Here is a 16,236-nt window from a genome sequence, read left to right as displayed (position 1 = left end):
TTTTAGTTTTGGCCTTTTTCATTTTTGAATTCAGCAACTTTTTGTTCCTGAACTTAGTTTCATTTCTATTTGTTGGGCCTTTGCAACCCAATTATTTGTCCAATATTAAATCCAACACTATTTCATATTCAAATCAAGAATACTCCAACTCAAATTAAAATCATCCATCATATAACATCACATAATACATCTCCCAAGTTTACATAACACAATACATCTCCGAGGTTCACATAATACATCTCCCAGGTTCACATAATACATTTTCTAGGTTTACATAATACATCCAAACTCCAAGTCATTCTCCTCCTTGGGCTGGATGGTGCCTGCAACAGCCACCTGCTTCTACATCTCCTCGGCGATCCTCTTCAGGTGCTCCATGTTGTCAGGGCCTGCAACAATTAGACAGATTTTAAAAAAGTAGCAGAAGGCGATGTCATTGTGATGAATAAGTCCATATGGCAAAAAGATAGGAATACAGGTCATCACACGATGCCTTGTTCCTGTGCAAAGCCATTGAAAAGAGTACTAACTAAGCACTACACTATCATGGTTGACTTAACAAATGCGTTGAGCGGTCAATAATTCACAGAAATAGAAATACATGACATCATTTCTCATGTAATGCCCAAAGTGGTTTAAACTTTATGGATTGAATAATTGTTCAGTGGACTTTGGCAAAGTGGTTTTGACGGCCCTTTCCTCATCAGTGGTTCATAGGAAACAGGGCATGTGAATAACTTGGTTATTGAAGCTCTATTTTGATCTCCTGAAACTGTTCGCATGGTGAGCGTCAGTTTCACACGGTATGAATAAAGTTCAACCTTGGCATAACACAAAACGCTTACACTTAACGCGACTGTAAACTATGCTAGGAGTATTAAATAGGATGCTTCTTGTCCGAAGCATACACCATCATTTGCTAGTAAGATCATCTGTTCAGAGTTAAATAGTAGGAGTATAAGCTACTAGATTGCAGAGACCACTCATTCTATGCATGTAGGGCAATATAAATACAGATATCAGTAGTCATATAACTTCTTGGTAGCTCAGTCACTGTAGCCAAATACCAGCAAGTAGTGGAGGCCATGACTCACACATCACCTCCCCAAACTAAAAATACCTGCTAAACTTACGCCCATCTCGGATCAATTGATCACTCTTGGAGCAAATACAAAGCCTGCAGGTTCCTGCCAAAGCCCCGCATAGGCATGACACCAAACATTTGGTGTGCGACAACCATTGCACTTTTTTTCGAGCGCACACAACGCATCCCCTCAGATATATTTTTTCGAGCGCACACAACGCATTCCCTGAGATTTTTTTTCGATAAAGATTCCCTGAGATGAGAATCAGCTATAGAAAACAGGGGGATGCATTCCAATTCCTGGAAAATAAGTGAATCAGATCGCTCCTAAATTGATGCTAACATCAGTTACCCCCCTCCAACAGATCTAACAGGGTTCAAAACTAAAGAAAGTGTATCTATGATCGAGAGATGCAGAGGGGAGCAAGAGGCATACGGTCTTGGGTTTCCCCGGGTGGCGGAGGATTGTAAAGACGAGCTGCTGGCGCGGGACGACGCAGAAGAGGTGGACGAGGTGCTCAGCCTCATCCTCGACGACAGCGGCGACGCGGGCGCGTCAGACGTCGGGCTTGAAGATGGCGGTCCTGCCAGTCAAAGAGCTGGTCGCTGAAGTCTGCCATTGTCATCATAAGGAATGTCGCCGCTACCCGCCTAGAGAGAGCCACATCCTCACCAGTCCTGCAGGGTAGCGATTTACATGAGGTGCACAGTAGAAACAGAGCAATCTTTTCTAAACTTCAAATTCTCATTCAGTTTGGATAAGGTGCTAGTTTGCTTGGCAATTCCCTTTTGCACAGCAGAAGCAGCACCGCCTTTTTTGAATCAAAATTCTCTTTTTTCCAGGACTATGAAAATTCTCACTGAGTTTGGATTAAGGTGCAGCTACTAGTTTGCTTAGCAATTTCCCTTTTGCTTCACTCGGCTGCCGAGTTCGGAACCGATTTTTTTAATAGTGAATCATGAATCAATTGATAATTGAAAGTATTTCGACAACATATGTTGCAGCAGAACAAATTAAATAGACATACTACAAATCTAACTTATCTTGTCAAGATGCCACATAATCTTGCAAAATTGACATAACTAAGTTTTTCTCTCATAGCAACATGAGTGAGGTTAATTTGCCTGACACAAAGTTGCGAGATACAAAAAAGTCCTAATCCTGAATCTTGATAAACACTGCATGAACGCCTAATCCTGAAGCTAGCTTGCAACTTGTAATGATCAATGAAGCAAGAGTACTTGATCCTCAAATTTTTAATCTATCATGAGTGAACTCTATACATCTGTCAGTATATGTTTCGAAGAAACGCCTAATCCTAATAGGAAACATACAATACTTAATTATCATCTTGCTCATAACCATGGATTTCTGGGTGAACTCTATGTGTCTGTCAGTACCGTAGTACTCCGTATATATTTCTGACGAAGACTACACACAACAATGTATAATTCAGTTATCTGAACATGTAATGATTTCATTCAGGCAAGCAACCACAGAAAAGTTCCTGATAAGCAAACAATCAAACTCGCACCTGATGTGCTTGACTGTGATTCCGTCGGCAGGGAGGAGGCGCTGGATCTTGCGTTGCCACAGCTCGTCTTCGTCGAACACCCCGCAGCGCGCGTCCAATACGGACTCCTCGGACCGGGCCAGGTCGGCGGCGAGGTCGCCGTCGTCGTAGTGGAAGAGTAGGTCGTCATGGACGAGCTGATGCCGCGGGACGACGCAGAAGAGGTGGACAAGCCGCTCGGCCTCATCCCCGATGACGGCGGCAACGCGGGCGCGACCGACATCGGGCTCGAAGATGGCGAGGTTGATGTAGGAAATGAAGTATGCGGAGTGGTAGAGGCCGCAGTGGGCCACGGCGTCGGGCGAGGCCCAGAGGCGCAGGATCCGGTAGACCTCAAGCAGGTGGGCGAGGAAGGTGACGTGCTTGTGCCAGCACTCGCCGGCGCCGGTGGCGCGCAGCACGATGGTGAGGGCGGGCAGGGTCGGGTCGCCGCACTGGTCCTCCTCGGCTGCAGATCGGGGGAGAGGGAGGGGTTGGGGTCGGGGCCGCGGGGCTGCGAGTGGGATTGAGCTAGGGTTTGGATCTGGATGGGGAGCGGGGACAGCGACTGCTGGATGGGGAGCAGGGACAGCGGAGGGATGTGTGTGTGGTGGATCTGGATCGGGGAGCGGTGGTGGGAGGGTGCAGAGGGAGGTGGGTGTCGGATCTGGATCGGGGGGCGGTGGTGTGCGGCGGCTACAAGGCTAGGGTTTGAACGCGAGAGAGAGGGAGGTGTTTTCTGTGTGAGAGAGAGAGGGGGCTAGGATTGACGGAGGAACGGATATATGGATGGACGTACGGACGGATGCTTGCCATGTCATTGATCCATGTCACAACTAATATCACCAATGAGAGTTCATCTAGTAAAATTTTGTTTTTTGTTTTTATTTTATAGTTTTTACCCTCTTATTCAGGGTAACATTTAACCTCTTATATATTGTTGAACTGAACCAATGGTTTGCACATGTGTGTATCTAGGGATGACCAACAATGTTGATTTGGGGTGGCATTTTCTTTCCGTAAAAAAACCATTTTCTATTTTTCGAGTGACCAAAATGAGTTTTTTTATTAATGACATGCCACATATTTGTTGTAAAATTGGACCAAACCAATTTTCTAAAATACTAGGCCACATTTAATGTACAATTCACTAAATGGTTGGGTGTCAAAAGCTTTTATCCCCCTCTCGTGAAAAACAAAATTTTCATCGATTCAGCTGGAAGCGGGTCAAATTTGAACTGTAGCTTCATTATAGATTTATTTTTATTTTTTCCAGAAATCATTTATAGGTACAAAAGTATCTATTTAATCAGAGAAACACCAAAAGATTTTCAAGATTCAACCACTAGGTAAGAACGGTCATACTGGTCGTTTTGACCGCATTTTAAAATGGCCATGAAAAATTTAAAAAAAATCAAAAAAATGGAAAACCTTTGCATTGTGTCATTATATGTGACAAAGATACCAGGAAAAATAATAACCCTGTAATACAACAATTATTTTAAACAGTGTTCTCAGAAATGGGCTATCATGTGTGAAGATTCATGGTTTTCAAGCCAAATAATCAATCTTATGGCCACATTCATGGCATAGTTTGTTGAAACGATGTAATATTGTGCATAAGGGTGCATATTGTAATGACAAACAATGCTGATTAAGGAAGTGTTCATTTTCCTTGTATGTAAAAATCATTTTCTATTTTTCAAGTGCCCAAAATGAGTTTTTTTTGTGAAGGACCTACCATATATTTGTTTCAAAATTGTATCAAATCATTTTTCTAGAATACTAGGCTATATTTAATTTGCAATTGACAAAATGGTTGGGTGTTAAAAGCTTTTATCCACGTCTAGTGAAAAAGACAAATTAATGCCGAATTAGAAGGAAGCGGGTCAAATTTGAACTAGAGGTGCCTCATAGTTTTCTCATGATTTTTTACAAAAAACATTTTTAAATAAATAAGTATCTATTTAATCATAGATCCAACAAAAATTTGGCAAGATTCAACCCCTAGCTATGAACGGTCATGCCCGTCGTTTCGACAACATTTTGAAATGGCCATGAAAATTCAAAAAAAATCAAAAAATGGAAAACCTTCGCGTTGTGTCATAATATGTGACCAAGTTACCAGGAAAAATAATAAACTTTTAATACGGTGATTATTTTGAAAAGGTGTTCTTTGAAATGGGCTACCATGTGTGAAGATTCATGGCTTTCAAGCCAAATGATCAATCTTATAGCCACATTCATGATATAGTTTGTTCAAATGATATAATATTATGCACAAGAGTGCATATTAGAATGGCAAACAATGTTGATTAAGAAAGTTTTCATTTTCCTTCTATGTAAAAATTATTTTCCATTTTTCAAGTGCCCAAAATGATTTTTTTTGTGAAGGACCTACCATATATTTGTTTCAAAATTGGACCATATCATTTTTATAAAATACTAGGCCATATTTAATGAACAATTGACAAAATGGTTGGGTGTTAACTGCTTTTATCCACCTCTCATGAAAATGACAAATTTATGTCGATTTAGTTGGAAGCGGGCCAAATTTGAACTGCAGCTGCATTATAATTTGCTATTTATTTTTCCCAAAAATCATTTATAGGTACATAAGTATCTATTTAATTAGAATTACATGGTGTGGTGACTTGACGCCGAGGTTTGGATGGTGGTCGAGGGCCCCAACTGCAGAGCGCGGGAACTTGGATGCCAGCCGCATGGTCACCGGCTGACCGTTGCGTTGCCACGCATTCTGGGTGGAATAGGCATGTCAGGTGGGTTGGACACTCCCTCGGTAGTCGTCAGGAATAAGAATACAATAGAAGAATATCACGAGGAGACCGAACTAAGCTCAAACATGAATTAGCAGCCAAGTGTTTGATTAGCGGTGCGGGTAATGAACATAGACAATGGGCCTAAATTTTGGCTGAGGGTGATCATGTACTAAGGAGACTTTCGTGGCAAATTTTTAGCTCAAATGAATGAACATAGGTGGCACTTGCTTTGCAAAGTACCACACTATGCAGAAATATGGATGTCGAAGCTGGGATCAAATGAATGAATGGATTGAGCTGAAATTTGGTGTATGATGATAATTTGGGCACATTAAGGCATTGTAAAAATTTCATAAAATTTGGATAAACAAAAATTGTACTTCCTTCACAATGCTCTCTACTAAACAGAATATTGGAAAAAATATTGAGGGAAACTGGCTGAATTAAATGAGCTAAAATTTGGTGGAGTGAGGTTATATGGTCAGTTTCATCCCGTGGTAAATTTTCATCAACTATAAAGCAATATAAAATGTAGTTGCTTCACAAAATAAAAATATTACCAGAAACAAAGATTGGATGATGAGCTCACATGGATTGTCAAATGGGGCTAAACTTTCGTGGAGAGCTATGTTTTGTTCACATAGAAGATGTGACAAAAATTCAACTCATCAAGATATTCCTATCAAGTACTTCCTTCACAAAGTTGTTAGCTGAACACAAACTTTGGAAATTTACTGAGAAAGATTTACTACGCAAATTGTTACGAAAGTTTTCATGAGGCAATGATTTGGATAGGAAAGAGTGCTCAAAAAATATGAGGGTAATCAAAAAAAATAGAAATAGCACTTCCTTCACAAAGTGCTATGGAAGGAAGGGTTTTAACATAATTGAGGAATATATGATCCAAAGTATTTATGAGAATTTTTTGAGAATTTTTGGAATGACAGAATAGTAGGTTGCTTCACAAACTAGGCGGGTTTGACGCGTGACATAGAATGGACCCACGAGTGACATGTCAACATAGGTAGAACATGTTACGACATTTTTATAATTGTCGTAAAAGTTATGACGATCTCATATTATGCAGTTACGATGTTTTTGACTCACATCGTCGTAATTTATATGTAGATTTGATCCCCTCAAACGGTTTACGACAATCTCGGATGAAATCGTCATAGATTTATGACGAATTCATCAACGACGTCTTAAAAAACATCATGTATGAGCATATTTCTTGTAGTGAGGGGGAAGAGAGAAGGTGGGAGGCAGCTAGGGTTTCGGGGTTGGTATGAAAAACGAGGGAGAGAGGGGATTGCGGTCTATATATAGATAAACAGGGCTAGGGTTTCCCGATTCAGGTGTTTTCGGACCCTTCGATCTCGATCGGACGTTCCGGAAACGTCATAGGGTTGGGTTAGGCCGTGTACAGGGGGTGTAGGATAAGATCAGAGGGAAGTGGTGCAACCCGGCAACGCGATTTAAAACACCGAAAAGCGTCCGATAAATAACCGACAACGGTGCCGCTACGGTCGACCGTTCGGGTACCAGACGGACTCCGGTTGCGATGAAAATTGGTAGGCGGCCTACCTACAATAAATAAAGACCGCACGCCAAGTTTCAACTCAAACCGAGAATGTTTTATATACACTTTTAAAAACAATGTTTTGACGATGCCGCGGGCGCGTGCGTGTGTGGTCGGACTCAAAACAGACAACGACGAAAACGGAGAGAGCCGGCAACTACGAACAGATGCAAGTGTTGAAAATTGGCGGCAACGGGATGCTGATGCAATGCAGATGATGCGCATGATGCGATAATGAACGCAACAAACAAAATAATAACACGGCGGGAATGGAATAAAAGGGGAATCTTCTAGAGCGTTGGTCTCGGGCTGTCACACGCACGCACGCAGGTCCGGGTACCCCCATTTCCAGAACACCGATAGTAGCCCCGGGCCCACGGGGCACTCGGGTTGGCTTCTGGATGAAGCCCCGGGGCGGCCCGAGGTTTCACGGTTCCTAATCGCATGCAGGCCAGGCCCTATGAACATCAAACTGAAAGCTTATCGTCCCGTCTTCTTTGCACCTGACCAACCTAATCCAGGTTCTTGAACCACTTGACCCGCATTTGCGAGCCACCGTTGTGTCCCGTCAATTCCGCCGTCAGTTCTTCCCCCTGTGTGACCCCAACTCCCTCCTCCGACCCGCCGCGTGCCACGCCGTTTTTCCCCTAGTTCTGCCTGCGATGCCTCCAAAAGGGGAAAGAGCGGAGGCTCGCGGGGTCCATTCGTCTCGACAGCGCCTCGGCCCGCGTTGGGCCGGTCAACGGTGGTGAACTTCGAGGGGTAGGAGAAGATCCGGCTGGTAGTCGCGGCCGGCTCCAATGAGTGGGGGCCACCAAGATCTGGCCAGGTTCAAGGCCTCGGGGCTAGATGGCGACCCCCGCGGTTCCCCTTCATATTCACGCCCTTCTGTGTGGTGTACTGCTGCTGTTCTCGAGCTTCTTCGTTGTAGTGCTCTCGCATTATCAGATCCACGTGCTCCACCTTGACCCCAGTTCTCTGGTTCTCCTCTCCGCCTTCGCGTTCTTGTGCGAGGCCTTTGTTAGCGTTACCCCCTCCGTGGCATTGCTTCGCCACTTCTTCTCTCTTGAATTGGTCTCCGTGGAGCAGTGCTCTGGGTGCGTGTCCTCGACGCCGAGCTCCTTCTCGAGGCAAAGGGGTTCCGGCGGTAGTGGGTGCATGTCGAAACAGCCGAGGCCGGAGCCCTGTTCTAGCCCCCATCGACCCCCGCAACGCCAAGCCTTTAGTGGAGGTGCTAGGAGCTTAATGACCCCCGGCTCACGCCGGTCCTGATCCGGCTGGAGAAACTGAAGCGGGCGAGGGTGACGATGGCGATGGTGGTGCGGGAGTTTATCCGTCAGCGGATCGCTCCTCTTCAGTGTCACTTCCGTCGAATGTGGGCCTACGTGGGACCTCGTGACCCAATGAGGATCCAGGTCCTCCCTCTCTCCCTGACGTTTTGCACGAGTTGCTCTGTCGGCTGACCAGTGGCGATCCCGACGAGCTTCCCCAGGATGGCCTCCCATTGTATAACTTCAAGGCCCCGGAAGCTCTCGTCGTAGGGATGCCGCTCTTCGATGAGTGTGGGTTCCCTCCCTGGAGGGGACGCGTGTCTTTGGGGGGCCTCGACCCTAGGGGTTCAGGCCCACACACACTCTGGGCGCGTTGCCCCTTCCGCAGCCGAGGCGGGAGGTGTATCGCCGCCCGCTCCCCCGACTCTTGCTCCGGGACGGGCCGTGGTTGGCAGCGACGACCGGTCGATGGTGGAAGTTTCCACCCGTGCTTTCAAGCTTCAACCGAGGTCCGCCGGGTCTCCTCGCTGGGCCGGCCGCATTGGCCAGAAGAGGAGGTCAACTGAGGGTGACCGCCCCTCGACGCGGTGAGCTCTGGTGAAGAAGAAGTGGGTCGCCATAGACGAGTAAGCGCCCGCACACTCCTTCGTCCTTTCTTGTTGCGCCTCCCTTCTGAGCCTTTGTTCTGCAGGCTCCCAACCGGCGACAGGGGAGGTGATATGTCTCAAACGTATCTATAATTTCTGCTTGTTCCATGATCTTTTGGGTGACATTGTTATATGTTTTGCTACACTTTTATACCTTTTACACATATTTGGGCTAACCTACTAACTTAGTGCACCCAGTGCCAGTTTTTGTCTGCAGATGTCTTTTTTGCAGGGACTTTTACCCAAATTTATAGAGTCCCAAAAATCCCGAGAAAAAAAATATAAAAATCAGCGTGACGAAAGCTTCACGAAGCACGAAGATGGGCCAGAGGGGATCTAGGGCCTTCCCAGGCAGCCTACCTGCGCGACCCCCCTACTAGCCGTGCCACCAGGTCTCCTGGGTGGGCCCCACCTCCTCTGGTGCCCTCCTTCGGCCTATATTTACCCCTCTGATCGGAAACCCTTCCAGAATATCCAGAATCACGGATTTCTCCATCGTTCCACCTCCACAGCGCTTCCGAGATCGGGAGCGCTAGGAGACCTCTTCCTGGCACCCTACCGGAGGGAGGATTAACCTTCGGGAGCTTCTCCACCACCATGAACGCTTCCCGGACGTGCCGTGAATAGTCTTCCTTGGACCATGGGTCCATGACCAGTAGCTATGTGATGTCTTCTCTCCAATCTCGTGCTTCAATGTTTAGCCCTTGTGAGGTGCCCTACATGATCAAGGAATCTATGTAATTTTCCTGCTGTTGCTATGCTTGGTTTGCTGGGATCCGATGGATTATGAAATTATGTTCTGATTGTGATGAGTTATATATTTGATTATCCTTTTATATTATGTTCTTTATTAATTCATTCATGTTGTCCGTTGCTTTTTATTGCTTTGGTCGAGTAGTAGATTGTAACTCCAAGAGGGAGCATTATGCATGATTGTGAGTTCATGCCCTCTGATGTCTAGCTTGAGTGACATAAACATGAGACTAGGGGATGTGCTGTTGCCACCAGGGAGAAAACAATGGTGCTTGTGACCACAGTTGCAAGGATTGATTACCTTACCCAAAGTTCGTTAATGCAGTTGTTCATTGCTTTGAGTTTACACTTTGGGTGGGGCTCACAACTTAATACCAGCGAGATTTTCTGGATAGATATGTCAAGGTCGATGATTAGTAAGTGGATGCGGATGAATAAACGGTCTACTTGTCTTGGCGTACTGCCCATTACTTTTGAGCCTCTAACTTTCTAGTAGCATAATTAGCATTGTCGTGTGTTTATAATTCTTTCAATTGCCTATTTGTGATTTGTTTACACAACATAGTTGTTTATCGTCTTTTGGGAGAGAGACATCACTACTGAACATCATGTGACTCCGGTCCATATTACCACCATTGTTTACACCTCCACCATTTACTGCTTTTATTTACTTTTCCGTTGCAATCACTATCACTATTCCGGCTTGTGTTTTGATCCTTTGCAAACTACAAGGCCGGGGAGATTGACAACCTCTTTGTACTCGTCGGTAGCAAAGTTATTTCTTGTGTGTGCAGGTCCACGTCTTCTGCTAGCGCCAGGGTGGAAGACACCTACTTGTTGAGCCTAGGAGTCCTACTGGTTCGATAAACCTTACAGTCCCCGTGTAAGGGAAATCTGCTGTTGACTACATCTCCACCTTCCACTTGGAGTTACCAACAAGGGGCGAGAAGTATATCCATCAACTCGTCATCAAGAAAATTTCTGGCGCCGTTGCCGGGGACTCCAGTCATCAAGATAGGGGAGTTTCACACTATCTTTTACCTTTGCTTTTAGTCTTGTTAGTTTGCTTTCTAGTTTTTGCTTTAGAGTCTTATACCAAAAACTACAAAAAAGTAGTTGATTTGCTTTCTGCTTAGTCCAGCATGTTAGGGTTTGATGCTTTGAGGGAATCTGAGGTCCTAGATTTCGATCAAAAGAATGGAGAAAATTATGCCTTGGATACCTATCAAAATTGTGCTTAGAATTTTTTATCATGGTATTTTTATATGGTGTAAACACTCTCTTGGCATTATAGCTAAAGGAGATTTTTTAGAGTGTGATGAGGCTAGAGCTCTTGGTATAATACATGGTCTATCTAATTACCTTGCTTCCGATCATAGATTTGACACTATTATAGATAGACTTGCTACCATTGAAATAAGAATAGATGCTCTAGACTTAAGAGAAAGAGAGAAACCCATGGTTGATAAGAAAAATATTTTGAAAATAGATGATGACTAGGAGCCTTTTGTTAGAATTAGCATATCTAACCAAGACTTCCTTGCTTATTGTGATACTGGATCCATGGTTTCTACAATGCCAAAAGTTGTTTATGATTCTCTAAGCTTTTTAAACATATACAATTTTTTATCTTATCATGAACATGCTAATGGGGATATTTCTGAGATCCAGGGAAAGGTAAAAGATGTCCAGGTTAGATTCTCTAAAGGAATGCAACAGTTGATTTCTTCATCATAAAGCCAAACCAAGGAAGCATAGTGCTTGGAAGGGACTTCCTCCGATCCATGAAAGACTTCATTGATATAGGTAAAGTACACATACGCTTACGTGGGAAAGCGAAAGGTACGTACCCGTTCCCTAGGAAAAATAAGGATGAACTTGTTGAGGATCCATTTGAAGGTTTTGATGATTCCAATGACTTTGGAGAATTTTGATCCTTCTTTTTGCATCATGCCTAGCTCATAGGCATAAAAGAAAGCGCTTGTTGGGAGGCAACCCAATATGTTTCTATTTTCAGTTTTAGTTTTCTTGATGCTTGTTACTACTGTAGCAACATCATTGTATCTTCATTTCAAGCTTTGTGCCAAGTTTTAGCCTCCGATTGCAAGAAAGTTCAAAAGTTGTGATGTGATGTCCAGAAACAGATTCTGTCTGCTTGACGGAACAATTCGTCAAAAATCACAAGATCATCATTTTGATCTGAAAGTTTTTGACAACATGCTCTATATAATTGTATTTCTGGCATATGTTCTGTTTTTTTATTTGAGTTGGAGAAGTTCCCCAAAAAATTATTTACTATCTCCTGTTCTATTTTTCACAGATTCTGCCACGTTTTGCGTTTTCATGATTTTGCAAATCTCAAGCTTGCTTTTCCTTTGAAAAAACCTTTTGGCAATCTTGAGAAACAATAGCTCTTCATGAAAATCTTTATATCTAGTAGAGAATAATTTATTTTATTATGGGCACTAACCACTCTAATCAGCTTATGATGAGTTTCGTATGAAGGGAGTTCTCAAGTATGCGATGGAAGATGATGAAAGAAGATCTAGGAGTGTCAAGCGCTCAATCTTGGGGATGCCCCCATGCACCCCCAAGAAATATTCAAGTAGACTTAAGCGTCTAAGCTTGGGGATGCCCCCGTGCATCCCCTTCTCCATCAAGAATCATCAGTTCGTCCTTCTCCATGCTATATTTTTATCACTTCATATGTTATGTGCTATGCTTGGAGCATCTCGTTCTTTACTTTTTAGTTTGTTTAAGTTTTTATTGCTGTTAATAACAAGTTGGAACCTAGCCTTCCTTGTTTGGGAGAGAAACACGCTCCACTCCACCCTAGAACACAACATAGGTTTTCATGCTTATCTTTTTTGTGTGTTCTTTATCTTTTCACAGTTGCTGTCATGCTTAGCTCTTAGTTTTCATGCTTTATCTTTTTAAGATATTTTATTTAGGTTGCTTTTGGAACTCTCTTGAGTTATCATGCTTATCTTTTTTAGAGAGTTGGCTTGTTGCACTGAGTTGTGTGTCTTGCATGAGTAGGTAACTCAGGTAGCAATTTAAGTATAGTAGTAACTTGGAATAGTTTTGAGGTATTGATTTGAGTAATGTTTGGACTATTGGTGTCAAGAGCTTGAGACTATTAGTGATAGGTGTCGTATTTTGGGAAATCCTTTCTGTTTAAAAAAAGATTAGTTGAGAACCCTAGCTACTAGATGAATCGCTAACCTCTGGAGGGGCTGGAATATATAGAGTACCCTCACGTTACCATGGGTCGAGGATGCACAAGGATAACCAAACCCCCAAACAATCCTCCTTGGGGTACTTGTCTCTTTGTGAATCGCCTAACTAGATAGAGAGTTACCGATAATAAGTGCATGAGTTCTTCTGACTAATGTGAGTATTCGATTGTTGGCACTTCCACCATCCATATTTTGCTAGCCTCTTCCGTGCATTGCCCTTTCTCATCTTGAGAGTTGGTGCAAACTTCACCGGTGCATCCAAACCCTTGGCATGATACGCTCTCTCAACATAAGCCTCATTATATATTTCCTCAAAACAGCCACCATACCTACCTATTAAGGAATTTCCATACCTTTCCGAGATACATTGCCATGCAACACCCACCATCTCATGACTTGATATTCATGTCATACATGCTTTTGCTTGATCGAGGAGTCGCATGCTAGTTGGGCCTTGCCCTTATTATTGCTACATGACGTGCTAGTATCATTGCATATCTTGCTACACTGGCAGAGGCATACATTTGCATACATCATGATAGTTTTCATTTGTCTTTATGTTGAGTACTTCTTATAAATTGTGAAGATATTCTTTTTATTCGTGTAAAACATAGAGTGTTTCCCTTAAGTGAGGAAAAGATCCCAAAGAGGAAAAATTGAAAGATCCCAAAGAGGACACATGAAAAGATCCCAAAGAGGACAAATGAGAGATAAATATAAAGAGCCAAAGAGGCCAAAAAAAAGAAAAAAAGAGAAAAAAATGAAAGAAAAAGAGAGAAGGGGGCAACACTACTATTCCTTTAGAAAGATCCACACTCGTACTCCATTGTTATAATTGTACTCCATAGAGATTGTCATTTATGCATAACTATGTGGGGACCCTTACACTATAGAACTTTGCTTGTATATTCCATTGATGAGCCTCCTCAAATGAGCTCTAAGTCTTCATGAGAAAGAAAGTTGGATGCACCCCCACTAGTTCCATTGGAGAGCTTACCTTAGATCATATGTCCATCCGTTGCATGGCAATCCCTGCTCCTCACATCATATCTATCATTTGGCTTTCTCTCGCCTATGATTGTCCTCATTGATGTGAGCCTTTCACACCTTTTTTGTCTTCCTTCGCCATCATTATTCTCTTTGCCATCCTAAGTGCCAACATATCTTGCTTGTGCTCATCCATTGCATGAGTGCTCAAAGTCGAAAGGGAGAGGATCATTTTGACTTGTGCCTGACTAGTGGTCTGGGGATGAGTCAAAATAAGATTATGAAGGAGACAAAGTGTGAAGTTTTAGTAGATTGAGTTCTCAATTAAACTACAAAATAGTTTGTGCTCTAAACCCATCTCCCACTTCTTGCACGCAAACACCATCTGGAGACATTCGAGTCACGGACAGTGAGAGCTCTTGAACTTTTATGTTCTTACTTTACTATTTTCAATACTAAATATAGACTCTTGCTTGTTATTGTGTTGACTTGAATTGCATATCTTACTTGCTTTACTTTGAAGTTCTTATATGTGAGTTAGCATGTCACCACATAAATTATTAATGTTATCATGTACCTACTCGAGGACGAGCAGGAATTAAGCTTGGGGATGTTGATACGTCCCAAACGTATCTATAATTTCTGCTTGTTCCATGATCTTTTCGGTGACATTGTTATATGTTTTGATATACTTTTATACCTTTTACACATATTTGGACTAACCTACTAACTCAGTGCACCAAGTGCCAGTTTCTGTGTGCTGATGTCTTTTTTCCAGGGACTTTTACCCAATTTAGAGAGTCCCAAAAATCCCGAGAAAAATATATAAAAACTAGCGTTACGGAAGCTTCACAAAGAACGAAGATGGGCTAGAGGGGAGCCAGGGCCTGCCCAAGCAGCCTCCCTGCGCGCCCCCCTCCTGGCCACGCCACCAGGTCGCCTGGGTGGGGCCCACCTCCTCTGGTGCCCTCCTTCGGCCTATATTTACCCCTCCGATCGGAAACCCTTCCAGGATATCCAGAATCGCAAATTTCTCCATCGTTCCGCTGCCGCAGCGCTTCCGAGATCGGGAGCGCCAGGAGACCTCTTCCCGGCACCCTGCTGGAGGGAGGATTGACCTTCGGGAGCTTCTCCACCAGCATGGACGCTTCCCGGACGTGTCGTGAGTAGTCCTCCTTGGACCATGGGTCCATGACCAGTAGCTATGTGATGTATTCTCTCCCATATCATGCTTCAATGTTTAGCCCATGTGAGCTGCCCTACATGATCAAGGCATCTATGTAATTTTTCTGCTGTTGCTATGCTTGGTTTGCTGGGATATGATGGATTATGAGATTATGTTCAGATTGTGATGAGTTATATATTTGATTATACTTCTATATTATGTTCTTGAGTAATTCATGCATGGTCTCTGTTGCTTTTTATTGCTTTGGCCGAGTAGTAGATTGTAATTCCAAGAGGGTGTGTTACGCATGATTGTGGGTTCATGTCCCCTGATGTCTAGCTTGAGTGACGGAAACATGAGACTAGGGGATGTGCTGTTGCCACAAGGTAGAAAACAACGGTGCTTGTGACCACGGTTGCAAGGATTGTTTACCTTACACAGTTCATTAATGTAGTTGTCCGTTGCTTTGAGTTTACACTTTGGGTGGGGCTTGCAACTTAATAGAAGTGAGATGTTCTCGATATATATCTCAAGGTGGATGATTAGTAAGTAGATGCTGATGAATAAACGATCTACTTGTCTTGGCGTATTGCCCATTACTTTTGAGCCTCTAACTTTCTAGTAGCATAACTAGCATTGGAGTGCGTTTATAATTTTGTCAATTGCCCAGCTGTAATTTGTTTACCCAACATAGTTGTTTATCGTCTTTTGGGAGAGAGACATCACTAGTGAATATCATGTGACTCTGGTCCATATTACCACCATTGTTTACACCTCCACCATTAACTGCTTTTATTTACTTTTCCATTGCAATCACTGTCACAATTCCCGCTTGTGTTTTGATCCTTTGCAAACTACAAAAGGGCGAAGAGATTGACAACCTCTCTGTACTCGTTGGGAGCAAACTTATTTCTTGTGTGTGCAGGTCCATGTATTCTGCTAGCGCTAGAGCAACGGAAACCTACTTGTTGATCCTCGGAGTCCTCCTGGTTCGATAAACCTTAGAGTCCCCGTGTATGGGAAATTTGTCGTTGACTACATCTCCACCTTCCACTTGGGGTAACCAACGAGGGGAGAGAAGTATATCCATCAACTCGTCACCAGGAGGCGGGTCGGTGTTGCCCGCCCTTTAGATCGCCGAGCATCTTGTGGCCTCTTCCCCCGCATCCAACGGG

At 43.5% G+C, this 16,236-nt stretch overlaps 1 protein-coding gene across 1 annotated transcript; it reads right to left on the bottom strand.

The window, feature by feature from the left end:
* Positions 1-342: 342 nt before the first annotated feature.
* Positions 343-8,890, bottom strand: LOC123408776. The gene is made up of 4 exons (XM_045101820.1): positions 8,776-8,890; positions 2,620-3,106; positions 1,647-1,762; positions 343-389 (listed from the first exon to the last, which is right to left on the bottom strand). Exons 1-4 carry the CDS (start codon positions 8,888-8,890, stop codon positions 343-345), a joined length of 765 nt encoding a protein of 254 aa, XP_044957755.1.
* Positions 8,891-16,236: the final 7,346 nt, after the last annotated feature.

This window comes from Hordeum vulgare, chromosome 7H (genome assembly GCF_904849725.1).
Source record: "Hordeum vulgare subsp. vulgare chromosome 7H, MorexV3_pseudomolecules_assembly, whole genome shotgun sequence".
Taxonomy (NCBI): domain Eukaryota; kingdom Viridiplantae; phylum Streptophyta; class Magnoliopsida; order Poales; family Poaceae; genus Hordeum; species Hordeum vulgare.
This window is presented reverse-complemented; position numbering and strand designations above follow the sequence as displayed.